This window comes from Scyliorhinus torazame, chromosome 30, assembly GCF_047496885.1.
Source record: "Scyliorhinus torazame isolate Kashiwa2021f chromosome 30, sScyTor2.1, whole genome shotgun sequence".
Classification (NCBI taxonomy): Eukaryota; Metazoa; Chordata; class Chondrichthyes; order Carcharhiniformes; family Scyliorhinidae; genus Scyliorhinus; species Scyliorhinus torazame.
This window is the reverse complement of record NC_092736.1, coordinates 5,211,667-5,230,327: the sequence shown is the minus strand read 5'-3', so window position 1 is coordinate 5,230,327 and position 18,661 is coordinate 5,211,667. Positions and strand designations below refer to the sequence as shown.

Genomic DNA, 18,661 nt, shown 5'->3' with positions numbered 1-18,661 from the left:
CTACCAATGTTGACAAACAACCAGATCCTCACATGTGATGAGTCTTAAATGTCATGTGTCAAATTAAAAAATATCAGATCATAATCAGAGGGCAGCATGGTAACACAAGTGGATAGCTTCACAGCGCCAGGGTCCCAGGTTCGATTCCCGGCTTGGGTCACTGTCTGTGCGAAGTCTGCACGTTCTGCATGGGTTTCCTCCGGGTGCTCCGGTTTCCTCCCACAGTCCAAAGACGTGCAGGTTAGGTAGATTGTCCATGATAAATTGCCCTTAGTGACCAAAATATTTAGGAGGGGTTATTGGGTTACGGGGATAGGGTGGAAGTGAGGGCTTAAGTGGGTCGGCGCAGACTCGATGGGCCGATTGGCCTCCTTCTCACTGTATGTTCGATGTTCATAACAATGGCCCAGAGTTCAAGAATGAATGGTGCCCCTCTTGCAGTGTTACAGGAATGCTGCCCATGCCAGCCCCCTCACCCACCCTAGCCCCCATGTTACAGGAATGCTGCCCATGCCAGCCCCCTCACCCACCCTAGCCCCCATGTTACAGGAATGCTGCCCATGCCAGCCCCCTCACCCACCCTAGCCCCCATGTTACAGGAATGCTGCCCATGCCAGCCCCCTCACCCACCCTAGCCCCCATGTTACAGGAATGCTGCCCATGCCAGCCCCCTCACCCACCCTAGCCCCTATGTTACAGGAATGCTGTCCATCATGCATGGCATGACAGTAATGGTACCCACCCTCCACCATAGTTAGAAGCAATGGGAATGCTATTAATCCCTTCCTAGTAGCTTCACATGCTTTTCCCTTATTTACAAAACCTTTGAAGTTTTGCCTCACCAATTCTCCAATCTATTCCAGTCCCATGTTTATCCTGTACAGTTTTCCAACGTTGGCTCTTTGTCCGTCTGCATGTATGTCCCTCCTGAATGACCATTGACCCTGTCCTTCCAAAATTCCTTCCCCCCCCGCACCCTCCGTCTCATGGCATCGCCTCCTGTATTACAAAACCTAGTCCTCGGTTCTCAATCCCTGTGGAGCCCCCAACGTTTATGATGCCCCTCAAGACATTTAAGAGCAAGAAAACCTCTGCATTCTTCCCATGGAGAACGGCAAGATGCAGCAGAAGGATTCACGAGCTGATCTGCATGTGACAGGCTGGGATGTGTACGCACCTTCCATCAGCTGTAACTATTTTTATGCGTTTGGTGGGGGGGCTAATACCTAAATGAAGGAGGGGTTTAATGGTCAAGTATTATTGCAAACAAGTAGGCCAGTGGATGTCAACCTGGAAGTCAGAGGCAAAACTCCACTCTGTGGGATGGGGTTCACATCCAGCACCCCCTGATTCAGAGTGTGGTAACATGGACAACGGCCTGGATTTTAGGCCCGACAAAATTGGACATTTTAAATTAAGAATTGGACATTTTATATCAAACCGCGGTCAGCTCCAGGCAGGCTGATGGGAATTCGAACATGACCAAGTTCGAATACACTAACCACAGACAAACTGCCAGGACTGGACCTGCCTTATCAGTCACCCATCAGCAGATAATCAGGGTCTGGTTTAGCTCAGTGGGCTAGACAGCTGGTTTGTGATGCAGAACAAAAGCCAGCAACGCGGGTTCAATTCCCGTACCAGCTTACCCGAACAGGCGCTGGAATGTGGCGACTAGGGGCTTTTCACAGTAACTTCATACTTGTGACAATAAATGGTTATAATCGGCTCTATTAATATGGATTGATTAGTTTTGTGTCACCCAGACCGAGCTAGACTTTCTGGCACCCAGAGTTCCCGCCGTTACCTTATATGGTACCAGGTTACATTACGTGCAGACAACACAGGGCAGCACGGTAGCATTGTGGATAGCACAATTGCTTCACAGCTCCAGGGTCCCAGGTTTGATTCCCGGCTTAGGTCACTGTCTGTGGGGAGTCTGCACATCCTCCCTGTGTCTGCGTGGGTTTCGTCTGGGTGCTCTGGTTTCCTCCCACAGCCCAAAGATGTGCAGGTTAGGTGGATTGGCCGTGATAAATTGCCCTTAGTGTCCAAAATTGCCCTTAGTGTTGGGTGGGGTTACTGGTTTATGGGGATAGGGTGGAGGTGTTGACCTTGGGTAAGGTGCTCTTTCCAAGAGCCGGTGCAGACTCGATGGGCCGAATGGCCTCCTTCGGCACTGTAAATTCTATGATAACACAACCGGAGATGGAAACCTAGGGACGAGTCCCTAGTGCCCCACTGAATGGCCATCAACAATTCCATTGCGTCTTGCGACCTCCGCCCGAGAACTTTCTGGAAAGATGCAGGGGGCGGGGAGAGATAAAGGTGGACCCCCCCCGAACACACCCCAGCAAAGACTCCTTATGGGGGTGATCTACAAGATTGGACGACTGACCAGAGACTAAAAGGAAGCAGCGACGAAGACCCCGAGGAAATCGAGACTCAACAGAATCAGACCCACAGCGCGAACTGAGGCCATTGGCTCGGGCAATTCAGAATCTTGGGATCGTTTTGCAATATTTTGGAACAATTTGAGAACTGGTTTTTACTGCTTGTTAAATAAATTTGATTGAATTTTAATCTTGAGCTGTCGTTTGTTCACCTCACCTGTAAAGACATCTGGATCTGGGTAAAACATTTGGTAAAAAACTGGTCAAAGTGTCCGAGGTTGCATATTCTCCCCGTGTCTGAATGGGTCACAAAGATGTGCAGGGTAGGTGAATTGGCCACGCTGAATTGCCCCTTAATATGCAAAAAAAAAGAATCGGGTACTCTAAATTTATAATTTTAAAAAGTGTCAGAAGTTTTACAGGCAGGAGTGGCGTCCTTAGGTGGACTTCGAAAAGAAGTAACCTAGTTGCTCCAAATTCGAAACTGCCAACCTGGTATTCTTCAGCCTGAGCCTGAATGAAGAGGGCAAATGCCCCATGTGACGGCCAGCATTGAATCAGTGGACGATGCTGTAATTTGGGCGTTGGGATCCCTGGTGGGTTTGAACACCCCGATTGTTTCGGCAATGTCAACGAGCTCTGCCATGGTGTACGGGGTTATACAAGTAATATTGGTGTTCTGCCCGGCTGGTGGTGAGCAGATTCGTAGGGGTGGGGGTAATTTGGGCCATAAACCAGGTGTCTGTAACACGAAGTGTATAAACTGCGTAGGGAGAGAGTTAGGCCACGCCGAATGGGAGGGGACCGTCAGAAGTTACTTGAATAAGAAGAGGCCCAAATGGGTGGAGTGATGCAGCACTCTGATATCGGACTAGGATCCGACGGTAGGACTTGTTGGAACCACGCCCATAAAGAGATGGGTAGACGGGCTTCCGAGGTCAGTAAGGTGATTGCAATCGCTAATTGTTTAGAGCAGCTCTGCGAGAGAGAGGCGGAGGTTTTAAAAATTAAACAGGAATTAGCCGAGGCTACACTGCGTATAGAGAAATGAGAAAATGAGGTAGGAAAGGACCATGCCAGTTTAAGGCTCGGTGTGACAAAGCTAAATCGAAATCGCGAAATCGAAAAACTAAAATCACAATTGAAGGTAAAAAGAGGGGTAATGTGATCATTCACAACAGAATCCAGGGTTAGTGACCCAGGGGTAGAATAGGAGGAGATGGAGGACGACGCCTGTGAATATGGTATGCTGATGCCGACCCTGATAATGAGTGGGGACCCCAAGCAACGGAACCGACTGCACCCCACGAAAATACCCCTACCCCTATGAATCTGCTCACCACCAGCCGGGCAGATCACCAATATTACTTATATAACCCCGTACACCATGGCAGAGCTCGTCGACATTGCCGAAACTATCGGGGTGTTCAATCCCACCAGGGATCCGAACACCCTCTTCGAGAGTACAAACCAACACAGGGGGCGCGATTCTCTACCCCGGCCCGCCGATGGGATTTTCCGTTACGCCGGTCGGTCGATGGGGTTTCCCATTGTGGGGCAGTCCCATGCCATCAGGAAACCCCTGGGCGTCGGCAAAACGGAGACATCCCGCCGGCGGAGAATCCCGCCCAGGGTTTAAAAAAATATATATTAAAGTTCCAACATTTTATCCAAAAATACAAAAAATAACCACAAACACCAAACAACCCAAAAAGGCCTTCAATCCTAGAAACAAGAATCCCTATACTTGCTTTTCCCAGTTTATACCCTCCTCCCCGCCCCCCCCCCCCCTAACAGCTAACAGCGACCAATTCTCTGATATAATGTAAACAGCCGCGAGAACCCTTCAATCGACCCCTTCACGGTGTATTTGACATTCTCGAGGTACCAACACAGGGTCTGAAGCGGCTGTGACGACATAGAGGAGGTCAAGCTCATTACAATGTGTTTAAGCCCCGCAATCCACTCCGTCTTGCCCGACCCTCAAAACGCTGCTGGGGGAGTCCGAAAGGAATTGAAAGCAGCAGTTTTAATCGGCATAGGATACGACAGAGTAGACTCAGTGAACGGCCTAAACAACTTCAGGCGAAGGAGAACTTCCGACGGCATACACCGGTAGGTTATGGACCCAATTCATGGCGGTTTTCGGGCGGCTAAACCAAACCCACCTCGACACACACCACGTAGCCACATGGATCCGTACGCTCGTTCCTCTACCACGAAGGGAGTCGGAAGGCATGCAGAAACTCAGCCGACAATACCCACAATGAGGCATGGGCCATGGAGAGGGAGGTAAGGGAGACAAACACCTCCATAACAAGGGTGGGTAGACAGGGATAGGGGACACAATTACAGAGAATATCCACCCCCACATGCTCCTCCCAAACCCCAGGAACAGAGAGCAGCAGCCCAGAGCAGGCCGCAGGTGTCCTCCCAACCCGAGACACCAGGAGCAGCCCAGGTATTCGCCTACACAGGGGTGGTGCTACAATTGTGGCTACAGGCCATTTCGTTAGAGAATGCAGGGCACCCCCAATCACCTGTAAACATGCCAAAAGTTCCTGGACCAGGAGCCCCGACCCATACCACTAGGGGGGCCTGCCCGACAGGCCATGATAACCCCCTTAGAGGAACTAGACAGACCATACAACCTGGCAGGTAGGATCAAGGATAACCCTAAAGCTTTCTATAGATATGTCAGGAATAAACGAATGACTAGGGTAAGAGTAGGGCCAGTCAAGGACAGTAATGGGAAGTTGTGCTTGGAGTCTGAGGAGATAGGAGAGGTGCTAAATGAATATTTTTCGTCAGTATTCACACAGGAAAAAGACAATGTTGTCGAGGAGAATACTGAGATTCAGGCTACTAGACGAGAAGGGCTTGAGGTTCATAAGAAGGAGGTGTTAGCAATTCTGGAAAGTATGAAAATAGAAAATGAAATGAAAATGAAAATCGCTTATTGTCACAAGTAGGCTTCAAATTAGGTTACTGTGAAAAGCCCCTAGTCGTCACATTCCGGCGCCTGTTCGGGGAGGCTGTTACGGGATAAGTCCCCTGGGCCGGTTGGGATTTATCCTTGGATTCTCTGGGAAGTTAGGGAGGAGATTGCGGAGCCTTTGGCTTTAATCTTTAAGTCGTCTTTGTCTACAGGAATAGTGCCAGAAGACTGGAGGATAGCAAATGTTGTCCCCTTGTTCAAGAAGGGGAGTAGAGACAACCCCGGTAACTATAGACCAGTGAGCCTTACTTCTGTTGTGGGCAAAATCTTGGAAAGGTTTATAAGTGATAGGATGTATAATCATCTAGAAAGGAATAATTTGATTAGAGATAGTCAACACGGTTTTGTGAAGGGTAGGTCGTGCCTCACAAACCTTATTGAGTTCTTTAAGAAGGTGACCAAGCAGGTGGATAAGGGTAAAGCAGTTGATGTGGTGTATATGGATTTCAGTAAAGTGTTTGATAAGGTTCCCCATGGTAGGCTACTGCAGAAAATATGGAGGCATGGGATTCAGGGTTACTTAGCAGTTTGGATCAGAAATTGGCTAGCTGGAAGAAGACAAAGGGTGGTGGTTGATGGGAAATGTTCAGACTGGAGTCCAGTTACTAGTGGTGTACCACAAGGATCTGTTTTGGGGCCACTGCTGTTTGTCATTTTTATAAATGACCTGGAGGAGGGCGTAGAAGGATGGGTGAGTAAATTTGCAGATGACACTAAAGTCGGTGGAGTTGTGGACAGTGCGGAAGGATGTTACAAGTTACAGAGGGACATAGATAAGCTGCAGCGCTGGGCTGAGAGGTGGCAAATGGAGTTTAATGCAGGAAAGTGTGAGGTGATTCATTTTGGAAGGAATAACAGGAAGACAGAGTACTGGGCTAATGGTAAGATTCTTGGTAGTGTGGATGAGCAGAGAGATCTCGGTGTCCATGTACATAGGTCCCTGAAAGTTGCCACCCAGGTTGAGAGGGTTGTTAAGAAGGCGTACGGTGTGTTAGCTTTTATTGGTGGAGGGATTGAGTTTCGGAGCCATGAGGTCATGTTGCAGCTGTACAAAACTCTGGTGCGGCCGCATTTGGAGTATTGCGTGCAACTCTGGTCGCCGCATTATAGGAAGGATGTGAAAGCATTGGAAAGGATGCAGAGGAGATTTACCAGAATGTTGCCTGGTATGGAGGGAAGATCTTATGAGGAAAGGCTGAGGGACTTGAGGCTGTTTTCATTGAGAGAAGAAGGTTAAGAGGTGACTTAATTGAGGCACACAAGATGATCAGAGGATTGGATAGGGTGGACAGTTAGAGCCTTTTTCCTTGGATGGTGATGTCTAGCACGAGGGGAAATAGCTTTAAATTGAGGGGAGATAGATATAGGACAGATGTCAGAGGTAGGTTCTTTACTCAGATAGTAGTAAGGGCGTGGAATGCCCTGCCTGCAACAGTAGTGGACTCGCCAACACTAAGGGCATTTAAATGGTCATTGGATAGACATATGGACGATAAGGGAATAGTGTAGATGGGCTTTAGATTGGTTTCACAGGTCGGCGCAACATCGAGGGCCGAAGGGCCTGTACTGCGCTGTAATGTTCTATGTTCTATGTATCCTCGACTAGACATAGAACAGAGCGCGTGACGGTGCCAGGTCTTACTGATCCAGGTGAGGAATGCAAAATGGGATAGTGAGAGAGACCCCTGGTACTGAGCAAAAGGATCCCGCGACCTCGGGATAACATGGCTGATTCGATTAAAAATGCTGAGTGGCTTCACAGGCCACATGCAGGAAGGTTGGAAATGGACCAGTTAGAATTCAGGCTGGGAGACCAGGGGGGCGAATTTCCGAGCCCCGCGCCGGGCCGGAGAATCGTCGCAACCGCGCAACGACGCCGGCGCGCGATTCTCTGAGGGGCACTCTGAGGAAGCAAATCGAGTTGGTAACACACCTTCTGCTACCAAAGAACGCAAACTCGTTGCGCTCTTTTCTGGGTTTGGTTGGGAATTGCCGAAACCACATCAACATTTCGCCACCAAAGCCGCTTTCAGATCTTTGAAAAAGGAATGCCCCCTGGGAATGGACCACAGGCTGCCTTGGAGCTGAAACAGGTCCGAGCGCAGGCCCCATCCCTGCAAGTACCCAACACAGACTTCCCCTTTACACTTGAAGTAGAGGTCACGGACAGCACACTTGCAGCCATCCTGCTGCAGGAGCGCCACGGGAAACTCGGCCCTGTGGCCTATGCCTCTCTACTCCTAACCCCAGTCGAACGGAGCTTCTAAAGTGCTAAAAGTGGTTTTCTGAGCAGTGCACATTTCAGCTACATCTTCGGTTCAAACCATTGTCATGGAGCACACTGCTATACAATTATTGTTGGACAGCCGGATCGAAGACAGGGCGGTTAGCCAAAACCGTATAGCACGCTGGACCCTCACGCTCCAAGGCTGCGACATTGCGGTTAAGCGCACCCGAACCCACAGTTTCCCAGCGGAGGGGATCTCAATGAGTGCCAGGTCACAGCAATAAATGACCCCCAAGGGGCCATTTGTGCGAAAGCAAAAGGAGGAAGGACCTAGGGGAACAAATAATCAGGCCCTGAAAAATATATGTAGACGGATCCTCTATGGTGGAGGATGGGAACAGGAAAACAGGGTGAGGCATTTATGTGGAAGACTTGCCCCCGAGGGAAATAGCCTTAATACCTCCCGCCTGTACGAGTGATCAGGCTGCAGAGCTGGTAGCCCTAAGCTTACGTGGTCAGTCACCCTGACCAGTTCCCCAAACCAGCTGACATACTGAGGCAGCATGTACGTCTGCAACTGTTTAATGGGTTTCCTGCCATTGTGGGAAATGAGGGGATTCATCTCGGCAGACAGGAAACCTGGACCATCTGCGCTCAAACTGCCCAAGGCCATGAGAGTACGGCATTATTAAAGTCAAGACCCATCAGCAGACCCAGAAAAGAGCGCAACAAGCCGCGTTTTTTGGTGGGAGAAGGCGTGTTACCAACTCGATTTGCTTCCTTTCTATCTTGTGTTTCCCCTCAGTAACTACTGAACCCAAGTATGAAATTTGAGATCTTGTAATCTGGGTTTTCTTGAGTCCTAATGTAGTGAGGAGGTTCAACAGCCCTTTCTGCAGTTTAAGGTGGTTCCGCCCTGGTTTTGGTCAGGAGGAGGTGATCTTCCACATATTGAAGCAGACCTCCCCAATTGGGAACACATGGGTGAATGAATTGGCAAGGCAGGATGCCCGGGAGGGGGAACCATAGCAACCCCCCATTACTGAACAGGTCGATGCCGTGACCGTCAGCCAGACAAAGGTCGAAGACCGTAAACAGGCTCAAAGCAGTGACCAAGATCGGAAACAAATTCAGGAAAGAGCACAGCCCACTCCCTCGGACAAACGTCAGGATACAATCGCTGTACATGACGGACTGGTCCATCAAACCCCAACCAGGGACCAGAACCAAATCATGCACCAAAATCACCATGTCCAGGGCCACCAAGGGGCAGGAAGCACGGGTGAACACATTGTGCTGATGGCCATTCATAAACCAGGACATACGACGCTATGTCGATAGTTGTATAGTCTGTGCCCAAAACAATTCCGACAAATATGCTCACAAGGGAGAACTGAGACGCAAGGCCCTGGACGAATTTGCAAATTGATTACATTCGGCCCCTCCCTAGATTCAGACCAAGGCCCTCAATTCACCGCCCAGGTGATGCAGCGGGTAATGAGATTGTTTGGAATAGAACAGAAATTCCGCATTGCGTACCTTCCTCAATCCAGTGGGATTGTGGCAAGGATGAACCACATCCTCAAAGACACAATCCGCAAGACCGTCCAACAAAACAACCACACCTGGAACAAAGTCCTGCCCTTTGTTCTGGTGATAGTGCGTAACCCAGTTTCCAGCTCCACCAGGTTCACCCTCCATGTACTCGTGACAGGGCAGCCCAGGACAAGGATCTGAACCTGAACTCGCAGCCCTGAGTTATGAAAGTGCAGTAAAAACTCTGTTGGAAAATGTCTGAGCTGCACAATTAGCAACAGCCGTTAAAATAGGAAAGAGAAAACAGCAAAGTAAGGCCTACTTTAACGGTAAGTAAACCTATTGAATACGAGGTTGGGCAGAAGATAATGCTCAGAGTCTTCCAGCCCAGCATCTTCCCATCCCCCAAATACGCAGGACCCTACCCGGTGGTAGATAAGGCAAGCTCTTCCGTTTATTGGGTGCTGGTGCTTCCAGGGAAAGCCGGGTGGTATCATGTGAACCAAATGAAGGCATTCGGTTCCCAACACGATTCCCACCAGTACCATGTTACCCAAGAAGGGACTGAGACACCAAATGCCCTAGACCACCCATCCCGAGATCCAGACCCCGATCGTACCCCCATGGACCCCAGATGCAAGATTCCGCCTGAGAGCACTCAGGAAAAGAAGTCGCAATTAGACAATTTAGCAACTGCGTACGGTGCAGGGATATCCACAATTAACATGCTTGGTTTGGTTGATTTGGACAACAAGTCCAGAGTCTTAACCCGACAAGTTAAACAGGCCTTGGAAAGTTTAAATGAGAACACTCAGCAGGATGCAGAGGGAGATTCGGCCAGGACCAAGGCCAGCAGCCTTATGTTTGCTGTGCTAGAAGGGTATGCCCAAACTGTCAATCAGGTCGTCAAAGGGAGGGTGAAGGATGATGCTAGGCAACAGAACCGAACCCTGTGCAGTGTCTATGGGAAATGGATGGTCAGGCAGCTAAGAGAGAACCTTGACCAGGTCAGCAGGGAGAGGGTCCCGTCCTAGATCAGCGATGAGTAGATCGAGCACCTGTCCCGGGGAAACCCCAATGTCACTAACTGGCAATTATGACAACTGATCAGGGTCTGTTCAACAATAGTTGTAGAGGAACCACGGGGTTTAGCACTAGGGACGGTGTTAGGAATCCCCGTGATATTAAAAAACAAAGTTGGGTCAAGAGTCCTTGAGGCAGAAGATATGGGAGTCATACAACAGGGAACGTGGATGGGATATGATGGGACCCGAACATAGGTGGTCGAGAAAGAAGGGAAGCTCATAAGCATCAATCTGGACCATGTGCGTGCACAGACAGTGTCGGTACCCAGTATATTTAAGACATTCGGAATCTGGAAAGCGATGTCATCCAGGTAGCCTACAGGGAGGAGGGAGAATATTGTATCCCAACCTCACTAGGACAATACCAGTCTGGGTATTTGGGTGACCCAGATCGAGCTAGACTTTCTGGCACCCAGAGTTCCCGCCATTACCTTATATGGTACCAGGTTACATTACGTGCAGACAATACAACCGGAGATGGACACCGCAAGATGGGTCCCTGGTGTCCCGCTGAATGGCCATCAATAATTCCATTGGGTATTACGACCCACGCCCGAGACCTCATTAGCTGAAGGCCAGGGAACTTTGTGGAAAGGCACGCCGGGGTGGAGAGAGGAGATAAAGGTGGGCCCCCAGAACACACCCCAGCAAAGACTTGGCGTGGAGGTGATCTAGAAGATTGGACGACTGACCAGTAATGGAACAAAGCAGCGTGCAAGACCTGAGAATCGGGCCCACAGAGTGACTGGGTCCATCGACTCAGGCAGTATTCAGAACCTTGGGATCATTTAGTAATATTTTGGGATAATTAAAGGGTAGCTGGTTATACTACTTGTTAAATAAATTTGATATTTGATCACCATTGTTCACCTCACCAGTAAAGACATCTGGGGAAAACATTTAAGTAGCAAACTGGTCAAAGTGTTTGAGATTTTACAGACAACAAGAGGCTGGAATGTTTTTTGTATATAAATTTAGAGTACCCAATTCATTTTTTCCAATTAAGGGGCAACTTAGCGTGGTCAATCCACCTATCCTGCACATCTTTGGGCTGTGGGGGTGAAACCCACGCAGAAACGGAGGGAATCTGCAAACTCCGCACGGACAGTGACCCGGGGCCGGGATCGAACCTGGGACCTTGGCGCCTTGAGGCAGCAGTGCTAACCACTGCGCCACCGTGCTGCGCTAGGAGGCTGGAATGTTAGCAGTAAACCTCTCTCTATCAATATAAGAGCAGGGCATTACAGTTTACTCAGAGCTTCAAGTATAGAGTATACATAAAATACTAATGAATGCAACGTATTTCAGATATTGTCAAACAAGTATAGATGGCCCGATTTTAGTTTAAAACAGCGAGAGGAGAGCCAGGAGCAGAGAGGAGTGGGACACTGCGCGGGACACTGCGCGGGACACTGCGCGGGACACTGCGCGGGACACTGCGCCGCAGGTAGGACAGCTGCTTGTCTGTTTGTTTATTTCAAATTGGAAAAAACCCGGTAAAGTGACGTCACAGGAGACTGTGACCTGATTGGCTGAAAGGCAGATTGGGCTAAATTTGTATATTTGTGGAGTTACTAGTTTTAATTTGATTTAAATTACTATTTTTACATTTTTAAATCTCACTTAAATAACTATTTTGGGTTGATTTAAATTATTATTTTTAAGTTGATTTAAATAACTTTAAAAAATTTTAATAAATAACTTTTAAATTTCAATTAAATAACTATTTAATTTGTTGTCAGATCAAACAAGATAAATACTCAGGGATAAAGCTAATTAAATAGTATACAGGAGATTGGATATAATCCAACACAAAAACATCTTTCTGAAGTTTAATTTCAAAAGTTGAATTTAAAGGAATAAATCATGGCAGGACAGCTCCAAGGTGTGGTCTGCTCCTCTTGCTCCATGTGGCAGGCTGGGGACATTTCCAGTCCCCAGGGTCAGCATGTGTGCAGTAAGTGTCTCCGGTTACAGCTCCTGGAAGCTCGAGTTTCAGAGCTGGAGCGGCGGCTGGAGACACTGTGGAGCATCCGCGAGTCGGAGAGCATCGTGGATAGCACGTATAGAGAGGGGTGGTCACACCGCAGGCTCAGACTCCGCAGGCAGGAAGGGAATGGGTGACCACCAGACAGAGCAAGAGAGCGAGGCAGGAAGTGCGGGAATCTCCTGTGGCCATTCCCCTGCAGAACAGATATACCGCTTTGGATACTGTTGAGGGGAACGGCCTCTCAGGGGAAAACAACAGCCAAACTCGTGGCACCACGGTTGGTTCTGCTGCAGAGGGGAGGGGTGATAAGTGTGACAGTGCAATAGTTATAGGGGATTCAATTGTAAGGGGAATAGACAGGCGTTTGTGTGTCCGTAAATGAGACTCCAGGATGGTATGTTGCCTCCCTGGTGCTAGGGTCAAGGATGTCTCAAAGCGGGGACAGGACATTCTGGAGGGGGGAGGGTGAACAGCCAGTGGTCGTGGTACACATCGGTACAAAGGACATAGGTAAAAAAAGGGATGAGGTCCTAAGATCAGAATACAGGGAGCTCAAAAGGAAGTTAAGAAATCGGACCTCGAAGGTAGTGATCTCGGGATTACTACCGGTGCCACGTGCTAGTCAGAGTAGAAATGGCAGGGTATATAGGATGAATACGTGGCTGAAGGGATGGTGTCAGGGGGAGGGTTTCAGATTCCTGGGGCATTGGGACCAGTTCTGGGGAGGTGGAACCTGTACAAACTGGACAGGTCACACCTGGGCAGGACTGGAACTGATGTCCTATTTGCTAGAGCGGTTGGGGAGAGTTTAAACTAATGTGGCAGGGGGGTGGGAACCGATGCAGGAAGTCGGAAGGTAGTAAAACAGGGAGAGAAACAAAAGGCAGGAAGGGGGAAAGTGTAAGGCAGAGAAGCCATAGTCAAAAATTAAAAAGGGCGATAGTACAAGGTACAGTGACTGAGGGGAGCTCAGTGAATAGGACCAGGAATACTAAAAGGAATAAAAAGGGAAGTAAAAACATAAATGGAAAGCGACGCGGCAGGTTGTTACATGAAGATATGGGTTCAACGACAAGGAAAATTAGGAGAAAAGTTAAGAGGAAAAATAACTTAGGAGAGGTTACTGATCGAGGTGTTAAGATTCAAAACAGAGGTATAAAAGCCAACATAAGTGTACTTTACCTGAATGCTCGTAGTATTCGGAATAAGGTTAATGAGTTGATGGCGCAAATCATCATGAATGACTATGATCTAGTGGCCATTACTGAAACATGGTTAAAGGATGGTCACGACTGGGAGTTAAATATCCAAGGGTATCAAACTACACGGAAGGACAGAGTGGATGGTAAGGGAGGTGGTGTAGCTCTGTTATTTAAGGATGACATCCGGGCAATAGTAAGGGATGACATCGGTGCTATGGAGGATAAGGTTGAATCCATTTGTGTGGAAATCAGGAATAATAAGGCGAAAAAGTCACTGATAGGAGTAGTCTATAGGCCACCAAATAGTAACATTATGGTGGGGCAGGCAATAAACAAAGAAATAATGGATACATGTAGAAATGGTACCGCAGTTATCATGGGGGATTTTAATCTACATGTCGATTGGTTTAACCAGGTCAGTCAAGGCAGCCTTGAAGATCAGTTTATAGAATGTATCCGCGACAGTTTCCTAGAACAGTATGTAATGGAACCTACGAGGGAATAAGCGGTCCTAGATCTGGTCCTGTGTAATGAGACAGGATTGATTAATCACCTCATAGTTAGGGATCCTCTCGGAAGGAGCGATCACAAAATGGTGGAATTTAAAATACAGATGGAGGGTGAGAAGGTGAAATCAAACACTAGTGTTTTGTGCGTAAACAAAGGAGATTACAATGGGATGAGAGAAGAGCGAGCTAAGGTAGACTGGGAGCAAAGACTTTATGGTGAAATAGTTGAGGAACAGTGGAGAACCCTCCAAGCGATTTTTCACAGTGCTCAGCAAAGGTTTATACCAACAAAAAGGAAGGACGGTAGAAAGAGGGAAAATCGACTGTGGATATCTAAGGAAATAAGGGAGACTATCAAATTAAAGGAAAAAGCATGCAAGTGGCAAAGATTAGTGGGAGACTAGAGGACTGGGAAATCTTTAGGGGGCAAAAGAAAGCAACTAAAAAAGCTATAAAGAGCAAGATAGATTTTGAGACTAAACTTCTCAGAATATAAAAACAGATAGTAAAAGTTTCTACAAATATATAAAACAAAGAGTGGCTAAGATAAATATTGGTCCTTTAGAGGATGAGAAGGGAGATTTAATAATGGGAGTTGAGGAAATGACTGAGGAACTGAACAGGTTTTTTGGGTCGGTCTTCACAGTGGAAGACACAAATAACATGCCAGTGACTGATGGAAATGACAGGTGAGGACCTTGAGATGATTGCTTTCACTGAGGAGGTAGTGATGGGCAAGCTAATGGGGTTAAAGGTAGACAAGTCTCCTGGCCCTGATAGAATGCATCCCAGAGTGTTAAAAGAGATGGCTAGGGAAATTGAAAATGCACTAGTGATAATTTAGCAAAATTCACTAGACTCTGGGGTGGTCCCGGCGGATTGGAAATTAGCAAACGTGACACCACTGCTTAAAAAAAGGAGGTAGGCAGAAAGCGGGTAATTATAGGCCAGTTAGCTTAACTTCAGTAGTAGGGAAGATGCTGGAATCTATCATCAAGGAAGAAATAGCGAGGCATCTGGATAGAAATTGTCCCATTGGGCAGACGCAGCAGGGGTTCATAAAGGGCAGGTTGTGCCTAACAAATTTAGTGGAATTGTTTGAGGACATTACCAGTGCGGTAGATAACGTGGAGTCAATGGATCTGGTATATCTGGAGCTTTTGACAAGGTGCCACACAAAAGGTTGCTGTATAAGATAAAGATGCATGGCATCAAGGGTAAAGTAGTAGCATGGATAGAGGATTGGTTAATTAATAGAAAGCAAAGAGTGGGGATTAATGGGTGTTTCTCTGGTTGGCAATCAGTAGCTAGTGGTGTCCCTCAGGGATCAGTGTTGGGCCCACAACTGTTCACAATTTACATAGATGATTTGGAGTTGGGGACCAAGTGCAATGTGTCCAAGTTTGCAGACGACACTAAGATGAGTGGTAAAGCAAAAAGTGCAGAGGATACTGGAAGTCTGCAGAGGGATTTGGATAGGCTAAGTGAATGGGCTAGGGCCTGGCAGATGGAATACAATGTTGACAAATGTGAGTTATCCATTTTGGTCCGAATAACAGCAAAAGGGATTATTATTTAAATGATAAAATATTAAAACATGCTGCTGTGCAGAGAGACCTGGGTGTGCTAGTGCATGAGTCGCAAAAAGTTGGTTTACAGGTGCAACCGGTGATTAAGACGACAAATGGAGTTTTGTCCTTCATTGCTAGAGGGATGGAGTTTAAGACTAGGGAGGTTATGCTGCAATTGTATAAGGTGTTAGTGAGGCCACACACAGATTAACATAGAATTTACAGTGCAGAAGGAGGCCATTTGGCCCATCGAGACTGCACCGACTCTTGGAAAGAGCACCCTACCCAAGGTCAACACTTCCACCCGATCCCCATAACCCAGTAACCCCACCCAACACTAAGAGCAATTTTGGACACTAAGGGCAATTTATCATGGCCAATCCACCTAACCTGCACATCTTTGGACTGTGGGAGGAAACCGGAGCACCCGGAGGAAACCCACACACACACGGGGAGGATGTGCAGACTCCGCACAGACAGTGACCCAAGCCGGAATCGAACTTGGGACCCTGAAGCTGTGAAGCAATTGTGCTATCCACAATGCTACCGTGCTGCCCCTGGAGTATTGTGTTCAGTTTTGGTCTCCTTACCTGAGAAAGGACGTATTGGCACTGGAGGGTGTGCAGAGGAGATTCACTAGGTTAATTCCAGAGCTGAAGGGGTTGGATTACAAGGAGAGGTCGAGTAGACTGGGACTGTACTCGTTGGAATTTAGAAGGATGCGGGGGAATCTTATAGAAACATATAAAAGTATGAAGGGAATAGATTGGATAGATGGGGGCAGGTTGTTTCCACTGGCGGGTGAAAGCAGAACTTAGGGGCATAGCCTCAAAATAAGGGGAAGTAGATTTCGGACTGAGTTTAGGAGGAACTTCTTCACCCAAAGGGTTGTGAATCGATGGAATTCCTTGCCCAGTGAAGCAGTAGAGGTTCCTTCATTAAATGTTTTTAAGATAAAGATAGATAGTTTTTTGAAGAATAAAGGGATTAAGGGTTATGGTGTTTGGGCCGGAAAGTGGAGCAAAGTCCACAAAACATCAGCCATGATCTCATTGAATGGCGGAGCAGGCTCGAGGGGCCAGATGGCCTACTCCTTCTCCTAGTTCTTATGTTCTTATTTAATGAACCAGACATGTTCAGGGCACTGTAGATATGTTCATTAATACCTGGGAATGATTACCGCACAGTAATCTAATCAGGAAGGTGATTCCAACTCATTTGAGGCAAGTTCAATTAGTTCATAACCGTCAACTGATCCACAAGATTAAATTACAATCCCAAAATGACTCGGATGTTAATATAAACGGGATCATTAAAACATTTACTCAGCAATTCTTCTGTGACTATGTTGTGAATTTTAGTCTACATCAAGGCATGTCTTGCCAATGTTAGGGAATGGAGCACGGCATCAAAACACTCCCAGGACAGAGTAAAGATCCCTCTACACTGTCCCCAACAAACACTCCCAGGACAGGTACAGCATGGGGTTAGATACAGAGTAAAGCTCCCACTACACTGTCCCCATCAAACACTCCCAGGACAGGTACAGCACGGGGTTAGATACAGAGTAAAGCTCCCTCTACACTGTCCCCATCAAACACTCCCAGGACAGGTACAGCACGGGGTTAGATACAGAGTAAAGCTCCCTCTACACTGTCCCCATCAAACACTCCCAGGACAGGTACAGCCCCGGTTAGATACAGAGTAAAGCTCCCTCTCCACGGTCCCCATCAAACATTCCCAGGACAGGTACTGCCCGGGGTTAGATACAGAGTAAAGCTCCCTCAAAACTGTCCCCATCAAACACTCCCAGGACAGGTACAGCATGGGGTTAGATACAGAGTAAAGTTCCCTCTACACTGTCCCCATCAAACACACCTGGGTCAGGTACAGCACGGGGTTAGATACAGAGTAAAGCTCCCTCTACACTGTCCCCATCAAACACTCCCAGGACAGGTACAGCACGGGGTTAGATACAGAGTAAAGCTCCCTCTACACTGTCCCCATCAAACACTCCCAGGACAGGTACAGCACAGGGTTAGACACAGAGTAAAGCTCCCTCTACACTGTCCCCATCAAACACTCCCAGGGCAGCTACCGCACAGTGTTAGCATTTCTGTTCGATCATTGGGGGCACAGGGTGCGTGTGTGTGTTACCATGATGGACAGTGTTCCTACAACACTCTGCAAGAGGGGTACCATTCATTCCTGAGCTCTGGACTATCATTATTTTCTGAAACTTTCAGAATCTGACAGAGTATGGTTCCCTATACACATTCCCGTCAAACACTTCCAGGACTGATATAGCACGTTAGACAGAAATTATAATTTATTTTCCAATAATGTGCGTCTGATCTAACCTTAGAAGGAATTTATACACCCGCTTGATAATTTTGCATTTCCCACATCAGCCAAGATTTGGTCTCTGAAACCAATGTTCCTAACTCAATTGTCAAATTGGATAGGTTGTGCTCCAAGGGTTCTACCTCAAATGGAACAATAGGGAACATTGGAGGGAAAGAAAGGAAACACAATCAGATTCATAAATAGTTACAAACGCAATAAACATTTATGGAAAGACTTTCAGAAACAAATCATTGCCCCAGCACTTTACAGGGCCTCAGAGATCATACAAACAATAACTTATATTTATGCCATGGTGTGGAGATGCCGGCTTATATTTATGCAACATTTCTAATGTGGAGAATGTCCTCCGAGGGAAGAAACAGAAGCTACAAAAACAGTGCGCAAGTTAGGAAGGGAAGGAGAGATGGAGATCCAGAGAGGACGACAGGTCATTACCCTGACGGTTAATTGGAAGAGGGAGAAGGGAAAGAGAAAACCAGAGACAGTTAGAGCCAATGACAGAAGGGCAAGGCTGAATGTAGCGCAGGGAGCCATTTGCAAATTCGAATGAGGATTTGCAATTCTGCTCATCAGCGGTTGGCACTCAATTAAGTTACCTCCAAGTCGTTTGTGCTGTTTCCAATCTGATTCACGTTGGGTAATGATCCTCCATAATACTGCGCCTGAGTCTGTGCCAAACGCAAGTGGTGTAGTTTGTGCAACTGTACCTAGGAGCAATCAGAAAGCAGGGTCAGGCCAAAGTGACCAGCACGGTCTGAAATATCAATGACAAGCAAGTCGGTA

General features: G+C 47.5%; 1 protein-coding gene across 1 annotated transcript in view; it reads right to left on the bottom strand.

Annotated features, from left to right (window-relative positions):
• LOC140404321 (CREB-regulated transcription coactivator 3-like) overlaps positions 1-18,661 on the bottom strand; it is a 114,087-nt gene that overhangs the window by 70,878 nt on the left and 24,548 nt on the right. The window contains 1 exon segment of the mRNA XM_072492700.1: positions 18,475-18,585. Coding sequence (XP_072348801.1) covers positions 18,475-18,585 — 111 coding nt within the window.